This window comes from Aplidium turbinatum, chromosome 5 (assembly GCF_918807975.1).
Source record: "Aplidium turbinatum chromosome 5, kaAplTurb1.1, whole genome shotgun sequence".
Lineage (NCBI taxonomy): Eukaryota > Metazoa > Chordata > Ascidiacea > Aplousobranchia > Polyclinidae > Aplidium > Aplidium turbinatum.
Window position 1 is genome coordinate 3,844,111 of NC_137476.1, and position 22,837 is coordinate 3,866,947.

Sequence of the window (22,837 nt, forward strand, 5' to 3'; positions counted from 1 at the left end):
GTGACGTCATCGTCCGTTGCGTCACACTTGTCACAGTTGAGCGCGCAAGCTATATTCTCAGTCTTGGATCACGTGACCATGTGGCACAGACAACCCCAAATCCCAAACAGTGGCCCCCTGGCCCGAACCAAGCACGAAAAGTATGATTTACTAAAGCGCACTGGCTTATTCAAGAAAGTTCAACTTTGTTTATGGCAGTTGCGATTCGGTTGAAAGGCGTCGTTGTCTCATTTCTATTCCAAGAGTTCTAAAGTTTACATATTTCAAGTTTAAAGTTTTCCTCTTTTTCAGCTTGACGAATTTGTTATGATAAACTAAATTCCCCCAACCAGCCATTTTCAAATCAAAATTTAGAAATTTCTTTCGTTTATTTCGTCTTTTGCTTTAGTAGATGCACCATCTGCATGGAGGTAATTTGCCCCCGAGAGTTCAGTTACCCCCGCCACTTGTGAAACTTTAATTTATTCGGTTTGAAAAGAGTTCCAGCGTCTGGGTTAGGGTTAATGATAATAATAATGCGCCCATTGTGACAACATACAGTACACTGCGATCACAGATGCGATACAACAGACGACAGGAAGCAGCGAAGTGACATATAGTCTTCGAGTCAGCTGTTCCCCTTATTTGGCTTGCCATTAAGTGTCTTTGTCGAGACACAGCCGCGTGCTCTGGAGCGGTGTCGAACCCAAGTCCTTTTGAACGTTGCGCAGACGTTCTCACCGCTCGGCTAGGCAGGCGATTGTCTCAATAACTGGTGATTATGGGGCCATGCGAGAACTGGTTGGGCCGCAGTACAGCGGTTCTTAACCTTTTGCCTTGTCGGTACTACCTTGAAATTACCAACCAGTTCTCGCACCCCCTCCTAGGATTGGCTGAAAAGTAATAGTCGCCTACAGTTTGAAATTTTTGTTAAAACCTGGTAAAACAACTTTGCTTCTTACGTCATATTATAACAAACCTTGATAATTCAGCATCCCCGCACTGCCTAGGCACAGGTCTCGCACCCCTTAGTGGTGCGTGCACTCCTGGTTAAGAACTCCTGGCATAGGGTAAAGTTAGAGCCAGCAGTTGGTGGCCAACGCTCGTGGGATATTTCTTCAGTTACGTTTAAACAGATCTGACGCTAGATGTATTTGCTCCCCCTAGGGAGAGGGAGTGTGCGGCCCAACTGCTATCGCGGGTATCGAAGAAGACTCTCGCCATGGCCTCCCTACAGTGCAGGGCACACAAGAGGGCTCTATTGCACTACGAAACCTACTTGAGGTATGAACTACTTGAGGTAGGCCTAACCGGCGGTTAAAAATCCTTTTATTTTATACATTCCAATAAAAAAAAATTCGATTTTTTTTTACCGTTACAATATCTGTGTCGTCATTATCTAACTTATTGTTTCATGTGTTTTCGAAATTTCAGTTGTATACTCGTTTTGTTTCTTGACCTTTCATAGCATTTGTGCCGTTTAATTTATTCCGTTTTATCCGTCTTTTCCGTTGATCCAACCTGATTCCATCGATTATTAACAGGGAATCCTGTGGCGGAACGTGCGACGAGGCCTCGGCTTCATTTCTTCAGCGGGTCTTTGTTGAAATGAACGAGGCAGATGGGGTTCAGGGTGTGGTCAATGTGAGAGGGGTCGAACCGAACCCAGAAACCCAATTACTAGTTTTGGAAAGCACCGGAGCACTCCAGGTAATGCTTTTTCTTAATTCTGGAGACAAAACCGAATGAAATATCAACGAGCAAGAATCACTGGCAACAAACCTCGTTAGAAACTTTCCGGTTTGCATTTCAAATTACTTAATTTTGCTAAGTCAGTTCAGTCTTGTTTATTAATGCAATTGCAGATAGAAATATTGAAAGTCAAGCTTAATATTCAAAGCTAACTGGAAGTGTGGTTGTTTATCTGGAAATAGTTTTTTACCCAAAGAGTAATAACACTGGTCAGCACGATTTTTGGTACAACAAGGATAAGAGACGTTTTCGAAGGCGAGAGACGTTTTCGAAGGCGAGAAGTTCGAGAATCAATTTTATTGTGTCAAATCTGCTTTTTTTACTGCAGTAAAAAAGCAGATTTGATATGGGAAAACGAACCTCTTTCAAACTCGGCTACCCAAATTTACCCTAAAAACAAATTTTTTGTTCATGCACCAGAAAGTTTGTTTCAAATTGTTGACCTGTGCAATCTTTGGTTGAATTTCTTCAAATAAAATGATATTTCAAGAATCATTGGTGTTTTTTAATTATGTTGGTTCATATACTTCGGTACTCAATAAATACTATTAATGCTCCAAAAAGTGCTCAAATCTATATTGAATCTAGTTTATTTGAATAGAGACCTTCTGGTGATACCCTTTTAGGAAGTAATACTAATAACTATATTTGATCTACTTCAGTACTCAACTACTCATGTATTTCAATAAAATATAAAACCGATTCTTTTTGACGATAGGACGCAGCCTCGTGCTATGAGCGGATAATAAGGGCCCATCCGGGTGACCTGTTCCATCGCAAGGGCTTCCTAAAGTGTTTGATAGACCTGGGCCGGCTGTCCCAAGTTGTGGACCTGGTAGATGGGACTGTATGCAACCACCCCAACTGGAAGGTATCTTACTGGTTCCTCTTTATTTATCATCAGTCAATGCTATCCTCGTTTCAAGGGCCGAAGACATTTTTTGCAGCTATTTCTGTAGGCGTTTGTGAATGCTTTCCTGTGTTAAATCTCCCGATCATTTAATCCACTGCTCCTCTTGTAATGCTTTGACATCATACTGAGGCCAAATGACATGTCTACCAAAGCTCAACCTTCGCAGAGGCTTGTTTTAAGATGTGAAGTTTGAAATACGTTGCCTAACGTAACTTCATAATGTAAGCATAAGTTGGCTGACAATGATGCTGCGAACTATTAGCTTAAAATTTAGTACGGTGCGACGTAACCGGCATGTTTTAAAGCAGCGAATAGAACAGTTCAGTGGTGATTATTGATTAAATTACGTTCCTTCACATTTATTCCATGTCTGGTTGAGTTTATTCTCCTTGAGGATTTTCTCTCCCTGGATCAACCCTCAGGGGTGAACCTACATTCTTACCCCGAGTTGGGAATCTTGCTGCTCCATTTCAACAACTTTATCTTTCAGAACGACCTCAACCCCTACTCCATCGAGGCATGCTGGAGGTTGGGCCAGTGGGATTTGTTGGATAGAAAGGTGAAGGAAGTGTCATCACCAAATAAGGACTGGAGTGTGGGGGTGGGGGAAGCCTTGGCTACCGTTAGGAGACGCGATTGGGAAAAATTAGACACCTTGCTGGACGTATGTGAGCTGAGAAATACGTGATTGTAAATTGGATGCACGCATTTGCCAACATGTTTGTTTGTAGGGTTATTATTCCATTCGGTCACAAGTGTCCTCTGTATATAAATTTGTGTGTTCAGGTTTTATACCAAAACGAAACCGGCCCTCTGTCTGCCGCCAGCATGGAGACTAACTCCTTCCAGAGAGGGTGAGTTGATGCGTTATATATTTAGTTTGTTTTATCACTCAGAACATGACGTAGATGTGACGTACGCAGTGAAACCTGGTAATGTCGCGATCTTGTAGAACTCTGACGTGTGTCGTGGATTAACTTTACCTCATAAACTTAGTATTCATTTTGTACACGATTTTTAGTGAAAGCTCACACGTATTCAAGATCCTAAATGAATGGACATATTCTGTTCCGCTAAGTGACGTGAATGCAATAAGAATTGCGTCTCTATTACGTCATGAAGTCATTTTTACCATTTTGTGGTGAATGCCGACAAAAAGTACTAGGCCTGATCAGTAACGTTTATTTTGTGTGTTTGTCTACAACATTTTGTTTGTTGACCGACCCAAGAAAATGATTGTAAAGACATTGTATCGTTTCTCTTGCTTCCGGCGGAAGTTTAGTTTCATTGGCATGTGCAAAGCATTATCGGAAGTCAGGCATTGTCTTACAAAGTTGGTCATTCTTTGTACGATCCAGCTGCTGGTTGATGTTTGCCCGATAGCTGCTGGTTGATGTTGATGTCTGATAGCTGCTGGCTACTGGGTTCTAGCAGATCGTGAACGGTTTTTTAGCGTGCGACGACTGATCTGCATCGCGTGAAAATGAATTTATTTGTATTCAGCTACAACCATATCCTGCGTCTGCATCTTTTGTCCGACCTCGAGAGGTTTGCTTGCGTCATGAGCGACCGGACGCGCTTCACGTCACTCGATGACGTCATGTCGCTATGGAAACTTCGCATCCAAGGGGTGCAACCGTCATTTCAAGCCCTGGAGCCTATGATGTCACTGAGCAGAGTTGTCCTTCCTTTGTTGTGCAACCAGGGGTGAGCTGGAGGAGTTTGTTCAACAAGTGTAGTTAATTTATGTGTTGAGCTCTTTTGTTGAGTGTTCAACAAAAGCAACGTATTCTGAAGGCATGGTCTGCAAGACTTTGCATTGTTTGCTACTGGATGATAAAAAACTGTTTTTGTGTAAAAAAAAAACTTAAATGAGTTTAAGATCGAGTAAAAGCATGAATGACTTGCGTTTTCTTTGCTCTTGGCACGTACAGCGCACAGGAGCATGGCTTTTTACTATGGATGTGGCGCTATGTAAATGCTGGTATCATTATTATTATTATAGTTTATGAATTACCGTTCTTGTCTGCTTAGTTGATTTTACGATGTTACTTGCTAGTGATCCGGATGTCGACCGCCATGTTGGAAAGTTGTGGCTGCAGAGCTCGAAATTAGCCCGTAAGTGCGGCCACCTCCAGACGGCCCATGGAGCCCTGTTGTCCGCCCAGCCCCATGCTCTGCCGGGGTACTGCATCGAACATGCGAAGTTACTATGGAAGAAGGTAATCAAGTTACTTTCACAAAACTAGATTAAACAGGAACTGTTTTTAAAGCCAATATTACTAAAACCGCTGCAAATCTTAACTTATTAAAGAAGATTTGTATCGGTTTTGTTAATCTTGGATTTAAACACAGCAGGCTAACAACTAATTAAATTGCATTGTTAACGAGTAGTCCTCTGTCCTTGCCATATGAGTCTTCAGGGCCGAGAGTCTATATTTTTACCACTCCACGTTGGCGACTTTTAACGGACTACACTGGAAGGCTACAAGTGAGCAGCCAGTACTTGTCTCATCATCCAAAACATGCAGATCTTTTTTGTCCAATCAGTGGGTGAAAGATGATTCTGGTACTGACGGTGAGGTCTGCGGTCTGTATCTCAGCGCTACACTTTCAGGAAGAAGAAGACTCCACTGACGCCCGAGCACCATCTTCACGATACTGCACGCGTCGATTCGTTTGATCGGAACAATGTTTTTCGTCCACAGCATGAGAGCCACCAGGCCTTAATGACTCTCCAACGCGGATTCCTCAAACATTTCGCCAACGATTCCTCATCACGCGGCAAAGAACAATCCAAGGAGCGGGCCAAGGTGATGCTGCTGGAGGCGAAATTGATGGAGGAATCAAGTTTTGACTCCAATACAGTCCTGAGGAAATACAAGGAAGTAGGTGATCGTGATGTGTTGATTAAACGGTGATGTCTCTAAATTCTTACCTGAAAAGTTTAATCGATCCTTTTCAACTAATATTTAAAAATGGTTATAGGTGAATTGTTCGTAAACAGTTGTTCGTAAAGCAATTGTTCGTAAACAATTGTTCGTAAAATCAATTCTTCGTAAAGCAATTCTTCGTAAAGCAATTCTTCGTATACATCAATTCTTCGTATAGGTGAATTGTTCGTAAACAGGTGATAGGTGAATTGTTTGTGAACAATTTTTCGCAACAGCAAGGTTTGTCTTGCAATTTCCGATGAAGGTGCGTAATGCAAATTTTCCTGAATAACCAAGTTACGACGACACAAAGAAATAAGCACAATGAAAAAGCGCATTTTTTGTTGTTTATTGGAATACAACAATTGTCTGTGTTTAGCAATTCTTTGCTTACACTACCAATACTACTTTGAGTAACTTCGTACAAATTGTCCACGAGCGAAGTTTAGTATGAAGTAAGTTATTGTGTGCAATTCCACGCAAGTAATCACAAATTTCATCATCTTGAAAGTCTTGACGCCAAGTTCGGACGACTCTAGTTAGTCTTTCTGCACTGTCCTTGTAGGCTACTTCTTCTTTGGAGGGGGTCCTGCCTGGCCACTGACATACTGTTCAATGCGAACCTCATTTAGGTTTTGCTCTCGCTTGATTGCAGATATGAACTTCCAAATATCTCGATGATTTGCAGATACCTGGAACATGAACCCTCTGTGCCATCCTTCAATGCTATTATTAGTTTTGGGAAGGCCACCGAGGACGCCATCATAGCAGTTCCACATTTGAATTGCAAACATTGGAGGACGGCGCCCTTGGCGACGATCTGGGCGCCCAACCCAAGTGTCTTCAAAGTAGTCAATTACTGGCTGAGCAACATCTGGTAATACATTCCCATCAATGAGAATGTCAAAGGCCCGGCTGAATTCATCAATAGGCACAAAGGCCAGAGACGACAACATGCGCAGCCTTAGAGAAAACTCTGCACTTGTCTCGTACTGCTCCTTCAGGCCACTTGATTGCGTCTTTCTCCAAATGCACTGGCACAAATGGAAGAAACAGCCACGGTGAGTTGAAAGTAGGTACTCTCTGCTTACTGCATTAACCATGGCCATCTCAAAGTCAGTCATGATTGTCTCTGGAACAGCAACAGCAGGTAACAACTCCTTGATCTTTTGCAGCAGATGAATGTATGTCCCTCTCCTTTTGTCCCCCAGCAGGGCATACACCAGAGGCACTGAAGTATTTTCCTTCAGTCCGTGTATTGTGCAAAGCTGTTCAAACAGTGAAGGCGTACTGTCTTGAAGGCGCCGTCAGCATACCAGTGCTTTGAACGGGCAAGGAGCTGCAGATTTCTTTCAGTGGCAAAGAGGCGTTAAGTGCACTATAATCTTGTGCGTTAAGTGCACTATAATCTTTGTAATAAAGCTGGCCACTATACAAAAGTTTTGGCTTTCCTTTTTCGCTGCTTACAAACTGTAATGCCATTCTGAATCAGGGACTCTACACTCTGTCTGCTCGTCTACACTCTACAGGTACAGCACGTCTTTAAGCACAATTAGCACATCTCTAGCATATAGGCTACCCTAATTCAGGGGTCACCAAACTACGGCCCGCGGGCCGAAACCGTCCCGCGAAATGATTTCATCCGGCCCGCCACATGCACTACAACTGTTAAGAAAAAAAGTTACCAAACTTTTTGTAAAGGACTGACGTTGCTGTTTATCATTAAAGTAAAAGTAAAGGTGAGTCCCATACTTGATCCAAGCATCGGGGAACGAGAAGATATGGTTCTCATTAGACTAAGTCATCGGCACTAAAGATCATTACTCATTAGTTTATCATTAGGCCACCACAAATGGGGACAGCTTAGGCCAACTTTGGAAAGATGTAACGTTTTTTCAAGAGCATGATGCCCTGTAGTTTATCACAACAGGGGATAATTTTTCCAGCAACCTTTCGATTTTCATCACAACTTTGCTATTCCACCGCTGACTTGTTATTTATTGTGCTTCTAAATAGTTGTATATCTTTTCGCACTTTGCATCCGGCCCGCAGCTGTTAATCTCGCAGCAATCCGGCCCTCAGAGAAAAAAGTTTGGTGACCCCTGCCCTAATTGATTGTTCGTAAACAATTGTAACTGTTTTTTTTTTTTTTAAAGCTGTAGCCTAACTTTTATGAACATTTGTTTACGAACAATTAGTATTACGGTCAATTGCATGCCCGAAGAATTGCTTTACGAAGAATTGTTTTACGAAGAATTGATTTTACGAACAATTGTTTACGAACAATTGCTTACGAACAATTGAAGCGTTTAGAACGAAAAGTGACTAAGTCACAAAATACTACTAAGGAGATATTGACATGTTCAGTTTTCAATTGCATTGTAAAATCAAGATTTAAAAGATTTTTTTGTTTTTACCATATGTCAGTGTCTACAACCCCAACCTAGTTCTGATTGCACTATTAATTGATTTTTTAGTTGAACTTGTCAAAAAATATTAATAATATTCTTTTTTGGACTTATGCACTTTTCTTCAAAATTGCTGGACTTAGGCACTTTTAGACACAAATGATGGACTTAAGCACTTTTAAGTGTTCTATAGGCCTAACAGAATTTGCCATCTCTTACTCCAGATACTACTGTAAAGTAAGCTATTTAAATATATTTCTTTAAACCTCGCACTAATATGACATTGGAATAATCTGCAAAGAATTATTTTAGGTTAGAAATATCTTGAAAAAATTAGGCTGGTAGCACATAAGAACTGGTACTGGTAATTAATGGGGTAAAAAACAGGTAAAGTACAGAGACTTTCCCACCTTCATTGGCAATGTACAGTAGAATAATAATTGGGTTAGACCTACTAAACTACATAATAATAATTGGGTACACTCTCAAAACCTTCTTCCCTTCATTAGTAGTGTAGTATAGAAGTAAAGAAGACTGGTAGATAGGCTAGGACCTTTACAAAATAAGTTATAAAAATAATAGTCCAATCTAATAGGCTACTTAATCTTAGGTTAAGTGTACTTCATTTCGTTATCTGCTGGCACCAACACTCCATCGAATAGCCTAATCATGTCCTAGGAATATTGAAGTCTGCACTGCTAAACTTCTTGCAAACTGGACCTGTGGACTGCTGATTTTGATTCGAAAGCAGTAGGCCTATAAATACTACCGGTATTTGATCACTTATTTGCAAAATATCTACAATTAAAATCTGATAAAAACACTACCGTTTTTAACACTACCAATGATCCTAATCCTTCACCTACCCTACCTAAACCAGAGGCAGTGTCCTAGTCTAAATAACCGGTAACCAGCTAATGACTTTATATCCTCTAAAATGGAACCCGATCAAAAAGCAAAATAAAAATCATGTCACGTGGTTAAATGACTCGACGCTATTGGTCAGAACGGACTTAGCTACTTTTAGAAGAAAAAATTACCTTTCTGCTCAAAACCTGTATTCGAAAATGATGGCTTAGCAACCTTTATACCAAAATATTTTTGTGTCTGGTGACAAAGGACAATGAAAGCAATACGTTTTTGTACTTAACTCAATTCGAGTGAAAATGTGACTTAGTCACTTTTCGTTCTAAACGCTAAAACAATTATTGTTTTACGAAAAACTGTTTACGAAAAAAACGTCGGACACCGTAGAAATTACGTTTTAATGAAGCTCTTTCAAATGTATAGCTCGTTTCATTTATGGAAGACGGGACCATTGTCTGAAGCAGTTATGTCATCCAGATTATTGCTAATCTTACATTAATTTTAATTAGTGAAGTCAACTTAAATGCTCTTTGCTTGGTTTCATGAGCAAACTCCGAATGGTTTTGGTTTTGATTCATTCTGTACAGAGGTTGTTTGTCTTGTCTAAGCTTACGATCGGCTGTCGAATGTTTAGATTAACTGGACGAGAAGATATAAACTTAATCTTCGTCCGCACTTTTAACTTAATGTTACGTATCTTTCTAAAAACACAGCCGCGTGCTCTGGAGTGGTGTCGAACCCGCGTTCTATCGAATACCGTACCAGGGTTCTCACCACTCGGCCGGCTACACAAAGAATGAAGTTGCATTAATGTGAAAAGTTAGTTTTTCTTCGACTGATGCATTTGTTCCCCCCCCCAGGTCGTGGCATACATGGGGGATTGGGAGGACTCCCACTTCTACTGCGGGAGGTACTACGACAAGTTGATCACTACAACGCTGGGGGAAAGCAAGACGGGAGCCAAGGCTCAGTGAGTGGCTTAATACAAATGTGTTTCTTGTAATGGTTAAATACCAGTCCATTTTTCATCATCAACAATCAATGAGCGGCTTCGTCTAGATGTGCGACTGATCTGTTGCGTCATATTTGAATTTTGTTTTGCATTTTCGTTGCAATTTCGTCATATGCGTCATAATGTTGTGACACTGAGGTCGGTCTATGCACTAGCGAAAGCTTATTCAAATAGAGTAAACAAGAAAACTTTTTAAGCGTAACTACATTAGATTGCTTTTGATAACTAGATTTTCTGTTCTAGTTTTCATACGGTTTTTACTTCACCATTAACGAAACGGTAGCCACTTTAACAAGTCGAAATTCTGCCACTGAAATTGACTACAATGCAACCGCCAACCAATCAGAACGTGTTATAAGAGGCTACCGTCCAATTGTGACCCTTCTAGCACTCATCCAGAGAGTTAATGCTTGTTTTGAACTTTATTTGGTAATTACAGAAGAAAAAGAGCAATAGCAGTGGTGAGAATCGAACACGCGTCAATGAAATGACTACTTTCTAGCCCTAACCTTAACCCCTAAGCCAACCAGCTGACAAAAAATCCATCACTTAATTTGCTTTCTATGATCTTCTTTTCGCCATTTTTTACGTCACTTAAACCGTAGCTTATGATTGGTTGGCGGTTGCATTCTAGTCAATTTCAGTGGCAGAATTTCGACTTGTTAAAGTGGCTACCTAACGAAACGCATTGTTACCACGGCAGCCATCTTTACTACATCATGCATCACTACGGTCGGTCACTCTGCTACGGTACCTCACATATATACGAGTCACTCACCAAGCTGCTCACTCTCTGGTTGGACTATGGCGCCACTGCGTCCAAGCTGGAGAAGAGTGGACGGCCGCAGGTAGGCGTAAATGAGCAACGTAAAGTTAGCGGCACTCGCTGGTATATTGGAACTGACCATCCCAGTCATCAAATGAGTTTTTTTACATTGATGCATCGTCTGCAAACGTTACATCAATGCAAAAAGAACTTGTTTTCTTTCTGAAATGTAATTGTACTTAAATTTATCTATACGACGTATACATTGTGATCGAGTTCTTTTTCTTTTCGCGAATCTCTAAAAGTAATTTGTCGATAAAACGATGACAGTGTTGCTGCTGATGTGATCGAGAGGACATGAGTTCGCCACCATGATAAGTCATATTTTTTTGATTTAAATATTAAACCTTCTTTCAACAGAGCAACGAAGACGTTCAGCGATTGGTCGAAGTGATCTCTGACGTCAGAGCCCGCCTACCTGCTTACGTATTTTACGTCGCTTTTTCCCAGCTGACGTCACGCATATGTCATCCGCATCTGTGAGTACTCCACCGCCTGGCAACCAGGCAACCTTGATCATTGTGACGTTGTTGTGACGTATCAACATCGATTATGACGCTAACTTATTTTGATAATTTATCCAGACAGCAAATCAACCATCTTTTACCTTGATTCAACGTCTGCAGACGTCAATGTAATAAATGGTTGACCTGCTGTCTGGGTAGTCGCCTCATACTTGCTGAAGAATTCATCAATCAAAGTAACATGAATTTGTTATATTTTGATGCGCTATCAATCTTGATGCCGCTTATAAGTTCTTACCTGCTGGTCTCATGTGGCTTGCAATTATTTTTATTGTAAATTTACTTCGTTTCCCTCATCCGCGATGTAAAAGCATGGGAGAGTTATCTATTCTTGCAGTGCTGAAGCATGGCTGCCTGGAGATTTGTTGTTTGTCGAGTTTTTACAGATTGTTGTCAACATTTTGACTGAAGTTTTTTAAAGTCACTTTCACTCTTCATGCCTGGTTGTGATAGAAAATCTCATGTCACTTGGGGAGGAAAGGGAATGTGCTTTTTTTTAGAAAATTTAAATTAAAGTATTAGCACAGTCTGCAAAATGTAACTAACAAATAGTAATCACCGCTAGCGCTGTCCTTTTTCAAGGATTTCACCTTTTTGTTGCGCAACCATGCTCCTTTGTGACGTGACATTAACCATCGATGTTTTCAGGCCAACCTACAACCAGTTGAAAGAGATCCTGGTATCAGTCATCCAGGCGTTTCCACAGCGCGCCTTATGGTCGATGATGGCGATATCCAAGTCCTCCTTTCAACAACGAGCCGCTAGGTGTCAGGAGATATTCGAAAAAGTCACCCTCAAAGACCGGGGCCTCAAGAAGCTCATAGCTGACGCGCTTTCGTAAGATGACGTCATTGTTTGCTAAACAATTCGAACAATCATTTGAATAAGTAGCAAGACCAACAATTCGTATCCTGTATAGTGTACAGTGTTGGTGCCATAAATTTGACGTTATGTCAATGTACTTCTAGGCTAACCAATCGTTTGTTGGAGCTCTGTAACAAGCCTGTGGCTTCCACGCAATCTCTGAGTATGAGCAGCCACTTCAGGGCGTTAAAAAGGCTAGTGGAAGGAAGTGGCTTCAGCGAAGTGAGATATTGTTCGAATTTTCCGCTTGAACTTGAGATTTTGATGCTTTTGCATTTATTTTTAACGTGAAATCGATATCTTAATAATCTATCTTATTATTTTTTACCATTCTTGGTAAGTAGGAGGCTACTGCAAGTTGTAACCGGCTTTTTCATCGTGAAAACAACAGTAGTGCTTAATCATCAAGCATCAAAATATAGCTTATCATTGGTTTAACATCTTGTAGCAGCCTATCATGCAGCTCTCGCAAGAACAGCATAGATTTTTTAATTTGATACCTGATGAACAACCTCAATTCTTATTCATTTTTATTTGAGCCTCTGGGGCGTTTTCTATTCATTTGTTACCCCAGATTAATGACGTTTTTCTGAACTGCATCTAAAAGCCAGAGAAAAGCCTGTCTTTTGGGTAGAAAACCATTTTTTTTATTTATGACTTCATGTCACTTTTAACTTATTGTTCAGATCATGCTTCCTCTTCAAAAGTTAATGAACGTGACCCTACCTCAGACCAAGGAGCACTCCACTTTTGGGTCACAAAACCCACACAACCCCTTTCCTGAAACCACCCTGCATATGGTTGGGTTCGATGACACGGTCAGTGGTAATCCAACTTGAGCCAAATTGTCAATCATGACTTGAGATTTGCAACAACGGAGTTACACTTGAGCGCTACGCTTTCGTACGACATTGCTATATTCCAGAAAGCAAATCAGTCGCTTTTTGCATTGATTCAACGTCTTAAAGACGTTGTGAAAATGTGAAAATCGACTGATTTGCCCTCTGGAATCTTCCACATGCAATCAGCAGCTACCAATGCAGCCAATTCATTGCAATTCTTCTCTAGGTGGAGGTATTGAATTCGCTACAGCGACCCAAGAAGATCTCCATCCGGGCTAGTAACGGAACGTCATGCACGTTCCTCTGCAAGCCGAAGGACGACCTACGCAAGGACGCACGACTGACCGAGTTTGCCACGATCGTCAACAAGTGCCTGAAACGGGACCCGGAATCGGGGAAGCGCCAATTGAGGATACGATCCTACGTAAGATGACGTCACAAAACGTGATTTTTTTATAAATTGAACTTTTGAAAGGAAGGTATAGCTTTGTTGGTAGCTTACATATCTGAAAAACGAGTGTTTTTCCAAACATGTACACTTGTACAGTTGTACAGTTGTACACCGTACAGTAGTTCACGAAAAAAAATTCCAGTGAAACGAGATTTAACTTGTCAACAGAACTTTTAGATGACTGGGCGAAACATCCTTTGTATAAACATTTCTTTAATGTAGCATTGTAACTTGATCGTTTGTTCATTTTCGATTCGATTATTGCATCACAGGCTGTGGTCCCCCTCAACCCCGAGTGTGGGTTAATAGAGTGGGTCCCCTGCATGAAACCACTCAGGCTGATACTGCTTCAGATATATCGAGGTCGAGATTGTTTCTGTTCAAACCGGGAATTGCTCAGCTACGTCCCGCCCAAAACAACCTCGATTCAGTTCAGTCCGGTTTAATCTGGTTTTACAAGCTAATGTCACATTGCTATTGCACTTGCACCTGACACCTTCCGTGCACATTTCACATATTTGAACCCTCAAGCGTTTGCGGTTGCAGAGTGTTCTAACACCATGCAAAGATAGACAAGCACGAGTAGTCGAGTACCCATGTGCATATCATGGATAAACAAGCAATGCTGCGTCACAATTTCCAATCGTTGATCCGCGCGTGGCAAGGGGTTGCATTGATGCCGGATGGGCCCCGGCCGAATGCAGAGCAATGAGCAGGCTATTCTTGGAAGACATATGAAAGGATTAGTCACACCTAGGCATGGTACATTTGCACCTTTGCGCTGCATGTTTGCTTAAACACTTCCCAGCATTATTACACCCCTAACAACTTGTTGTTAACCCAGGCGGTGATTCCCCTTAACGAGGAATGCGGCTTGATCGAATGGGTTGACAACATGAAGGGATTACGTCACATCCTGTTACCCATCTACAAAGCGAGAGGAATATTCTGCTCCGGGAAACAGCTGAAAGCCTGGCAACTTCCGCAATCAGCCACGGTCGAGTATGCGATAGTTTGACCAATAGCAGTAGCATTTTTAGAGAGAAAAAAAAGTGCTGAAATATAAAAAGTTTAATTTATTTAGTTAGAAAAGCGGATTATTTGAAACGTCGTCTTGATCTAACTTTAAATCCAGTGGATGTGCTTTTGAATGACTACTACTTATCCAAAACAATTACGTGCGTTTTTGTGTTGTGACTTTGTGTGAGCAACAACACATATTGTTCTGTAACCCAAAACTAGTCGCTTTGTTAGTGAATGGATTACGATAGCACTTGTTCACTTGCAACTTTTTGTTTTATTTGCTTGCGCACACACTAACCTTAGTCTAGTTTTGCTTTAGCTTTTGCTTATTATGGTTTAATTTGATTTCATTTTTCATTGCTGTGGCAAACGTGTAGACTGTAGAGAACGGCAAAGTAAACACACGAGTTTGGCACCAACAAAAGGGAAAGGTGGCAAAACCAAAAGGTTTAAAATATGCAAAAACAGTGTTAGGATATCACTCTTTTTACTTGGCACAGCCAAGAGACTACACAGATTTTATATCTGATAGTTTATGGAAGTTATTTGGACATGTTGGGTGGAGTAAATGTTTCTTTGGTGTCGTGAGGTAGTCGTTTACAATTTTCACGCAGGTTGATGTATTTTCACACGTATTCAATTGCTACAGGAAAAAGCTCGAACTCTTCCACACCAAGTTGTTGCCACGTCATCCCCCGGTTCTGCATGAGTGGTTTCTTACCACGTTCACCGACCCATCGTCCTGGTACAATGCGAGGCTCGCCTACGCCAGATCGGTGGCTGTCATGTCTGTGGTGGGTACATGTTGGGCGTGGGGGGATGATACACAGCCTTGAAAATACTTAAAGCCCTGTTTTATCAATTGGTGCTTCAATACGGTGATCTTAGCAATTAAACTATCCCCGAAATAGAGGCGGTTGAATACCTCTCCCCGAGCGTTGATTATGGCCAAGTTGATCAACAGTTTGTCGTTTGAAACCGCAGATCCCGCACCTACTTTGTATGTTATTCGCTCTGAGAATGCGCATTGACATAGTGCGCTAAATGTCAGTGAAGCAATAACACAACTTGTATGTTTCCTCTTTTACTTTCACATTCATCAGACGAAGGTTGCAACTACTGCTAGTAACAATAAACTTTTTAATGTCTAACTAATTGTCCAGTTGTCAACTCAACCAAATTGATACGTTCCCTCGCAACTCGAAGTTAGATTTCATGAGGTAAATGGAGTATCATGATCAAAAGGGTTCGTAGAGCGTTAGTGGATGCTGACCAACGTTGATCTTAACCTGGACAAACTGTTGATGCAAGATCATGGAGTGCATTGCAATCTTCTGGCAATCGGGACTTACGAAATAAATCACCAGCTGAAACCAATATTCGTACTTTTTGACAAAATATGTGGCAATGCGAAATTATTGCATTAAAAATTGATAAAAAGATATTGTCTTATCTTTTGTGTTGCCATACTTAAGATTTCTCACTGTCATTGCTAGCGACTAACTTTCTCCTCTCACCACAGGTTGGTTACATCCTCGGGTTAGGAGACAGACATGGTGAGAACATCTTATTCGACTCCAGGAGTGGAGAAGCCATGCATGTGGATTTCAACTGTCTCTTCAACAAGGTAGGTTTTAGGACTAATTTCTCCAAAGAACTTTGCAGTAATCACCCAATATCAGCAAAAGAAACGGTCTCAGTGGTGAAAATTTAACCCAGTCCTGTATAAGAATTTTTGCAAGGCTGGTAAATGAGAGGCGGCTAGGATGTTCGATTTGTTCTCTTGGGTATCCTGGCAGTGGGATAGCGAACCGCATAAGGCGTTGGCTTTCAAATAATGCCAACCTGGTTTGACAGCAGCTTTTGCTGATTGTTGATCAGCACGACTCACCTTTACCTAGTGTGTAATAAATTGGGTAGGCGTAATTGCTGAAGGAAAGGCGGCCGAGAGAGATGAACTGGCCAGTGGCCACCCTGCTCTCGTTAACGATGAAAGTTCAGTGTGATGAAAACCTTGTCTCATTTCTCGAAGCTTGGTATGGAACCACTTTTACCTTCAGCATACACTAAATTGACTCCATTTTTTTAAACTGTATTTTTGTCGATTAGGGAATGCACTTGGAAGTCCCGGAGATTGTCCCATTCCGTCTCACCCACAACATGGTGGACGCGATGGGCCCCACGAAGTACGAAGGATTCTTCCGGAAGGCTTGCGAAGTGACCATGAACGTCATAAGGGAGCAGCGGGAGCCCCTGATGAGGTTGGTGAGGTGGCTCCTTGGTCGAGCGCTTCCCTCCAGATGTGCGGTCGTTTGGTTTATTGATGTTTTGTGTAGTCACAACAACAACAACGCTATAACCCGGCCTGCAAATCAGTTCTTTTTATATTGATTCAACGTTTGTAGACGTTGAAGGAATGTACAAAAGTCTGATTTGCTTGCTCGGAATAACAAGTTTGCGATAAGTTTGTTTCTTGCCACAAAGCTCTACGACCTACTATGTACCTCAAATCTCGCCTCTTTTCAAGAAGTGGGCCTGTGTGAGGTCAATACAGATGCTGCCGATTACGTAGTTGTCCGGCACATGAGGATTAGGGTGGAGTGAAAAAAACTTTTTATAAAATTTTTATTAGCTTGGGATTGGAAAACTTGCCAATTACTACTAAAACTAGTTGTACAAAATTAGAATGTAATCTGACGAGAGCTTGATCTGCCACCAGCCACTTGAAAATTTACCATTGGGCCATTCCTTGTCAATTCACACAGTCAAGAAATTCAACCTCTTCAATTTTTCTTAAATTTTACACACCTTTTCACTATCTTATATGATGAACACCTGCAAAACTTGAGTGAAATTTATTGAGAAACACGATAGTTATAAAGCATTTAGTTTGGGGGGGGTCTGCCGAGGGGGCACAATTTTTTTATCTTTGGCCGTGTTTGAGGTCTTATTACTGCTTAAGTAAACTAAATGCTTTATAACTCTCGTGTTTCTCAATAAATTTCACTCAAGTTTTGCAGGTGTTCATCATATAAGACAGTGAAAAGGTGTGTAAAATTTAAGAAAAATTGAAGAGGTTGAATTTCTTGACTGTGTGAATTGACACGGAATGGCCCAATGGTAAATCAAGTGGCTGGTGGCAGATCAAACTCTCGTCAGATTACATTCTAATTTTGCACAATTAGTTTTAGTAGTAATTGGCAAGTTTTCCAACACCAAGCTAATAAAAATTTTATAAAAAGTTTTTTTCACTCCACCCTAATGAGGATATGGTGTCCTAGTGAGCTGCAAACCTGCCACTTTGGCATCATAATGGTTTGGAAATGTTGTTTCGTTTTAGTGTTATCAAATTATGTGTCAATTTTTTTCTTGTCACGATGGGTTTATGTCTTCATTGCTGTCCCAGAAAACAATCTCTAATATCTGTTTTGTGGTATTGCAAGCGTATGACGTTCATATGACGTTTTCAAAACATTGTTCATCACTTTGCAGCGTTTTGAAAACTTTCATATACGACCCTCTTGTGGAGTGGAGTAAAAAGGGAAAGGGGGCGGCTGGGACCTCCGGAGCGGGTGAGGCACTCACTGAAAAAGCGCTCACTCATGTCAACGACATCGATCAAAGATTGCGAGGGGTTGCCGGCAAGAACAAGGGGTTACCACTCTCCGTCAAAGGCCACGTGCACTACCTGATTGAGGTGGGTGCTCTTATGCTGAGCCAGCAGTTTCTAATTGCTCTAAGAATTAACTTTCAACTTCTTTTCGTTAAGTGAAGCTCAACACCGACCATTGTCATGGGTATGTTTTCATGTGCTGTGATTGCGGTTCATGTGATTGTGATGTGATGTGTTCATGTGATTGTGATTGCGGTTTCACTAAACATCATAAATGTTTTATAAAAACTGATGAAAAAGTATTTCCATGAAACTCATAAAAACCCGAGTTTCAAGACATGTGACGTAGTGCAGTGCTGCCGGAGCTCCACCACATTTTTTTTGCTGGAAATTAGAAAATAACCTGGCAACACTGGTAGCTATTTAGTGAAAATTGTCGTTTGATAAAAGTTGCAGCCAAAGTGTCCAACAGAGCTCCAATATTTATAAAGTAACTTCTTCCCCAGTGATGCCATCATTATCAGCAACTAATTTGGACAGGCCATGCAGTATTGCAGTAATCCTCATGTTGAGGGTGTGGCCTGTCTTGTGCAAAGTAGGCTACAATTGTTTTCGTTATCTTTGAAAACGTGTTGTATGTGGCAGTACATAGGCCAGCAGCGGATATCGAGATTGTACGAAAGCTGCAATTTATTGAAATCAACTTGATTCATCAATATGGTGACAGGAAGCTACAGATGAAGAGAAATTGTGCCAAATGTACATTGGATGGGCCCCATTTATGTGACGCGTCGATTGAAATGGATCAGCAACGAGGGATAGAAGTCGGAGAAGTGTTTTATCACAAACCTGGTTTGAAACACGCCATGACTCTTTCTTGGATGCATCTGCGCTATCTGTTCCCATATCGTGCCTTGTTTGCATACATTCAATGTGCTGGGCGTTAAAAATCTCCATTTGGCGGAGAAGCTAGCGTGCTTTTAAAAACTATTAAGTTAAAGCTTTTTTATGTTCTTAGCCTTAAATAGCTCAGCCAGTCAACCTACCATCCCAAAGCCTCTAACTTGCTCACGTGATCGCTTATCTTTTCATTGGCACAACTTGCCCCTCTAATGTACTAGGTGAAACATGGTGCTGGTTCCTCCAAACAATTGTGTCCATCGAGCTTGTTACGATTCTATTGTTCATTTGTGCCATTGTTCCTTTCTTAGCTTTTTATTTGAATCTTTAATTTCTAATAAAATTTCTTTGAAATAATTTTCTTCAATTGTTCTGTGATTGAAAAACGCTTGGAGACAACCAAAGTTATGTAGGCTACTCGCTGCTTGTTGAAGATAGCCCAGACAATAAAATCCGCCATTTTTACATTGATTCAACGTCTGCAGAGTGCTAACAAACGGATATTCGACGTCTGCAGACGTTGAATCCTTTTGGATATCGCGCCATTTTCTTAGAAAGTGTCTTGATTTGAGGCTCGAAAATTTCATTGGTACCGGGCCCGAATTATTCTCAACGGCCTTGGCCAATGGCCATGGGTGTAGCTTAGGCCTTAGTAGGCTACTGGGAACAGTTGGACCCTATGGTCAAAAGCCCAGGCTTCAATCTATAGTTTTACACAGTGAAGTTCTTTGCGACTGCAGCATTGCAACTTACAATCAGTTTCTTATGTTGTAAAACAATGAGCGCGATTTATCCGAAACGCTTTTCGACCACGTCAGTTTAACATCAGCCCTAGGGCGTCCGCAGGTTTTCAGTTAGGGGGGGTCATGGCCACCTGGAGATGCGGCCTGATTTGTCACATTTTGCAGATTTTGATTACAGCTAGTGCTTGACTGACAATTTTTTAGATGTTTCTACCTTTTGCGGTTTCCTAATGACAAAAAACTTTTTTGTTGCCTTGGGGAAGCAGTAGCAAATGAGAAAAAGTAAGTTGAAAAACGCAAAATCAGACTTATTTGAAATTAACAGTCTGACCAAAATGTACAAAATCAAATTTTCTGTGTTCTTCAACATGTGAGGATGTTAAAACCTATTGTGTCATCTGGGGAAAAGAATAAAGAAAGCGTAAAAATCTAATTTTTAGAAAAATTAGTTTAAACGTTCGCCCAAAGTTAGAAAAACCTGGAAATGTCTGAAAAATGTGACAAATCAGGCCGTATCTTTAGGTGGCCATGGGGGGGTCAAGGTGAGTTCACTCTGCCCTTTCGGCCGGATGCAAAATTTTTTTGAAAATTTGACCATTACACCATCCAGACAATTTATCAGTGTTTACATTTCTACGAATTTACTATACTACCATTAGAAGAAAATATGGCAAAAAGTTTTTCTACGGATTTTTATCAAAATTGGCCTGAGCAAAAATTATCAGAGTTATATAATCGTTTTATTGCATAGCCTACTATTATCGTGCTCAAGTGAACCTTGTGTTAGGTATAATATAGCCTATACATTTGGGGTAATAATGCACTTTGTTTTGTCATAACCAGTGATGTACGCGCATACAAAAAATATTGACGCCGTCAGCGTAAACGCAAACGTTCGAAAAACCGTATGCCGTATGCGTCAACGTAACTTGTAAAAAAAAGTTGGCAGCGTCAGCGCATACACTAGCGTAAACTCATTTTGTTTGCTAGGTGCCAAGCATTCACACGGTATAAATCACTCGAAACAAACAAGTTTTATTTTAAATTTCCACGAAGAAACACAAGCATCTAAAAGTGTTCATCTGACATTTTGCTGTGTTTTCGTTCCAATATGTCTTTGCCCATTGAAAACATTCTTTCAACTTATTCAAAATTTGGAAAGTTTGATAAAAAAAATGCAAACAACAGCTAAGACATTAAAAAGTAGGCTATGCGTTGACGCTATGCGCTAAAAAACCGCGAAAACTTTACGGCGTAGCCTCAAGCGACAACTATCCAAAAAATGTGGCCGCAGCCCGCAAGCGTTAGCGTAAACAAAAAGTCTACGCCGCATGCCTACGGCGTAGAATTTGCGTGGTATAGCCTACGTACATCTCTGGTCATAACTGTGTGGTTTCCACAGCGACCGACTGCTAGTAGCTAGTAGTGAGAAGAAGAGATAGCAAAGAAAAGTAAGAACAGAGAAAAAGAAGCATTTCAATTACGCGATGGTATTTGGGAGTCTATAATCTTTAAAACCATACACAGAAAAAAGTTATGAGTTGTGATTATATCAACAGCAAATTTGAAAATTAGCGATTGTTCAAATAGCTTAGTTTCACTCTGCCAAGGACTGGTAGAAGTGTGGCAAGCTGTTAATGCAGTTTCCCAGTAGCCTAGGCTATATGTGGTGATTTGAGATTTGCAGTGAACCTAAAAAGATTTAAGCATTCTGCACTAATCCCCAAAAGCAATTATTCTGATATCTACGAACCACAAAATCACCATATAACTGCATTTGTCAAAAAACTAAAGAAATTGAACAGCAAGCGTATAATAGGAATTTATTTTCTCATTTATGTTTGGTTTGTATTGGACCGACTTAGTAGTTCAGTGAATCTTCGCAGTTAAACTGCCTATGCTTCTGTATGATTCATTGTTACGAACAGCTTCATTGAATTCACGAAATACGAGATGATTTTATCTGAAGCTGTGAATTATCCTTCTTCAGATTTATGTGAGATAAAGCCAGTGTCCGCACTAGTAATGTGGTTCTGAGAGTAGGCTATGCTACAAGAGTTCAAGTTGTCGAATTTTGCGATTACGGGTAGCTCGTAGGTATCTTCGTAAATTAACAGAGGAAGTGAGATACCTACTCCCGAAGAAGGGTGATGATCACAATCGGAGAGCTTGACCAGCCAGCCATCACTCTCACCACCTTCACCCCTCCTTTCAGAAAATTGCCTATTTTTGCATGTTCTCCCTTTTTCATTTTTTATCCAACAATTTTCCAGGGGTGGCAGCTGACCCCATTTGCCCCTATGTGCGGACGCCCATGCATCAGCCATTGATCTGCGAAGCAAGTCGACCCTTGTGTTCCGTCAGAAACAATTTAAGTTAAATTTTTTCGTTTTTGTAACTGAAATATTAATTTTTCTGTTTTTTAGCACCGGCAAAAGATTAATGTCACAGTAGGCTATATGGCGATGACCTGTTTGTTTTGGTAGGCCTAGGCCTACTTTAAACGGAGCCAGCAAACTTAAAATGTTTTTATTCAAATTCATAAAAGAAATAGGCTGCAATGGCCTAAGTTGATTTTCCAACTTTGTGGCATCCAATAGCTTCTGAAACCTTAGTCCTTGTCAGTCATGGCTTCTTTATTAGCCTGTAGCCTAGTCACTTTTTTCTCGCTATTTTGGCTTGCGGGTAAGTTGTGCGCTATGTTCATCTTCTACTGTGTGCCGAGATTCAAAATAAAGCTTACTTTTAACGGTAGGCCTACCGTAGTTGCTTGGTTTTGTTTGTTTGTTTGTTTATCTTTATCCTGCATTGCGGGAAAGCGGACTTGAGCGCTATGCATCGGTGTACGCCTTCCGACATACGCCTGACCCACGCTGCAGCCGACGGCAATGTCTGTTTCCGGTTGTCTACTCTACTTATGACTTAAATTTGGTACTACCCATTACTCGAAATCGATCACTGGGTAGAGGCAATTATCGTAAAGTTTCTTGCCTAGAGAAACAACAGCAAGTGCGGGTGGCTGGAGTCGAACATGCAGGCTTTCGACTGTGAGCCCAACGCGCTAACCTCTCGGCCACGGAATAACCGGCTAACCACTCGGCCACTGAATCTTTATCCTCGGAGTGACAGAGCCTTGATAGGTTATTCCTGGCAGTTTTCGCATACCTGTAGACTGTAGAGGCTCTTG

The 22,837-nt window shown here is 41.0% G+C and overlaps 1 protein-coding gene across 1 annotated transcript in view; it reads left to right on the forward strand.

The window, feature by feature from the left end:
- The window catches only part of LOC145770257 (serine/threonine-protein kinase ATR-like), a 36,733-nt gene extending 17,477 nt beyond the window's left edge, over nucleotides 1–19,256 (forward strand). The window contains exons 21-42 of the mRNA XM_082581855.1: nucleotides 1–140; nucleotides 1,147–1,263; nucleotides 1,524–1,689; nucleotides 2,450–2,602; nucleotides 3,135–3,308; nucleotides 3,431–3,498; nucleotides 4,148–4,351; nucleotides 4,704–4,866; nucleotides 5,353–5,532; nucleotides 9,713–9,822; nucleotides 10,568–10,712; nucleotides 11,051–11,169; nucleotides 11,863–12,051; nucleotides 12,183–12,300; nucleotides 12,765–12,896; nucleotides 13,147–13,344; nucleotides 14,216–14,373; nucleotides 15,044–15,188; nucleotides 15,917–16,021; nucleotides 16,504–16,655; nucleotides 17,887–18,091; nucleotides 18,735–19,256. Coding sequence (XP_082437981.1) covers nucleotides 1–140; nucleotides 1,147–1,263; nucleotides 1,524–1,689; nucleotides 2,450–2,602; nucleotides 3,135–3,308; nucleotides 3,431–3,498; nucleotides 4,148–4,351; nucleotides 4,704–4,866; nucleotides 5,353–5,532; nucleotides 9,713–9,822; nucleotides 10,568–10,712; nucleotides 11,051–11,169; nucleotides 11,863–12,051; nucleotides 12,183–12,300; nucleotides 12,765–12,896; nucleotides 13,147–13,344; nucleotides 14,216–14,373; nucleotides 15,044–15,188; nucleotides 15,917–16,021; nucleotides 16,504–16,655; nucleotides 17,887–18,091; nucleotides 18,735–18,794 — 3,201 coding nt within the window. The 3' untranslated portion in view covers nucleotides 18,795–19,256. The remainder of the gene's footprint in view (nucleotides 141–1,146; nucleotides 1,264–1,523; nucleotides 1,690–2,449; nucleotides 2,603–3,134; nucleotides 3,309–3,430; nucleotides 3,499–4,147; nucleotides 4,352–4,703; nucleotides 4,867–5,352; nucleotides 5,533–9,712; nucleotides 9,823–10,567; nucleotides 10,713–11,050; nucleotides 11,170–11,862; nucleotides 12,052–12,182; nucleotides 12,301–12,764; nucleotides 12,897–13,146; nucleotides 13,345–14,215; nucleotides 14,374–15,043; nucleotides 15,189–15,916; nucleotides 16,022–16,503; nucleotides 16,656–17,886; nucleotides 18,092–18,734) is intronic.
- Nucleotides 19,257–22,837: the final 3,581 nt, after the last annotated feature.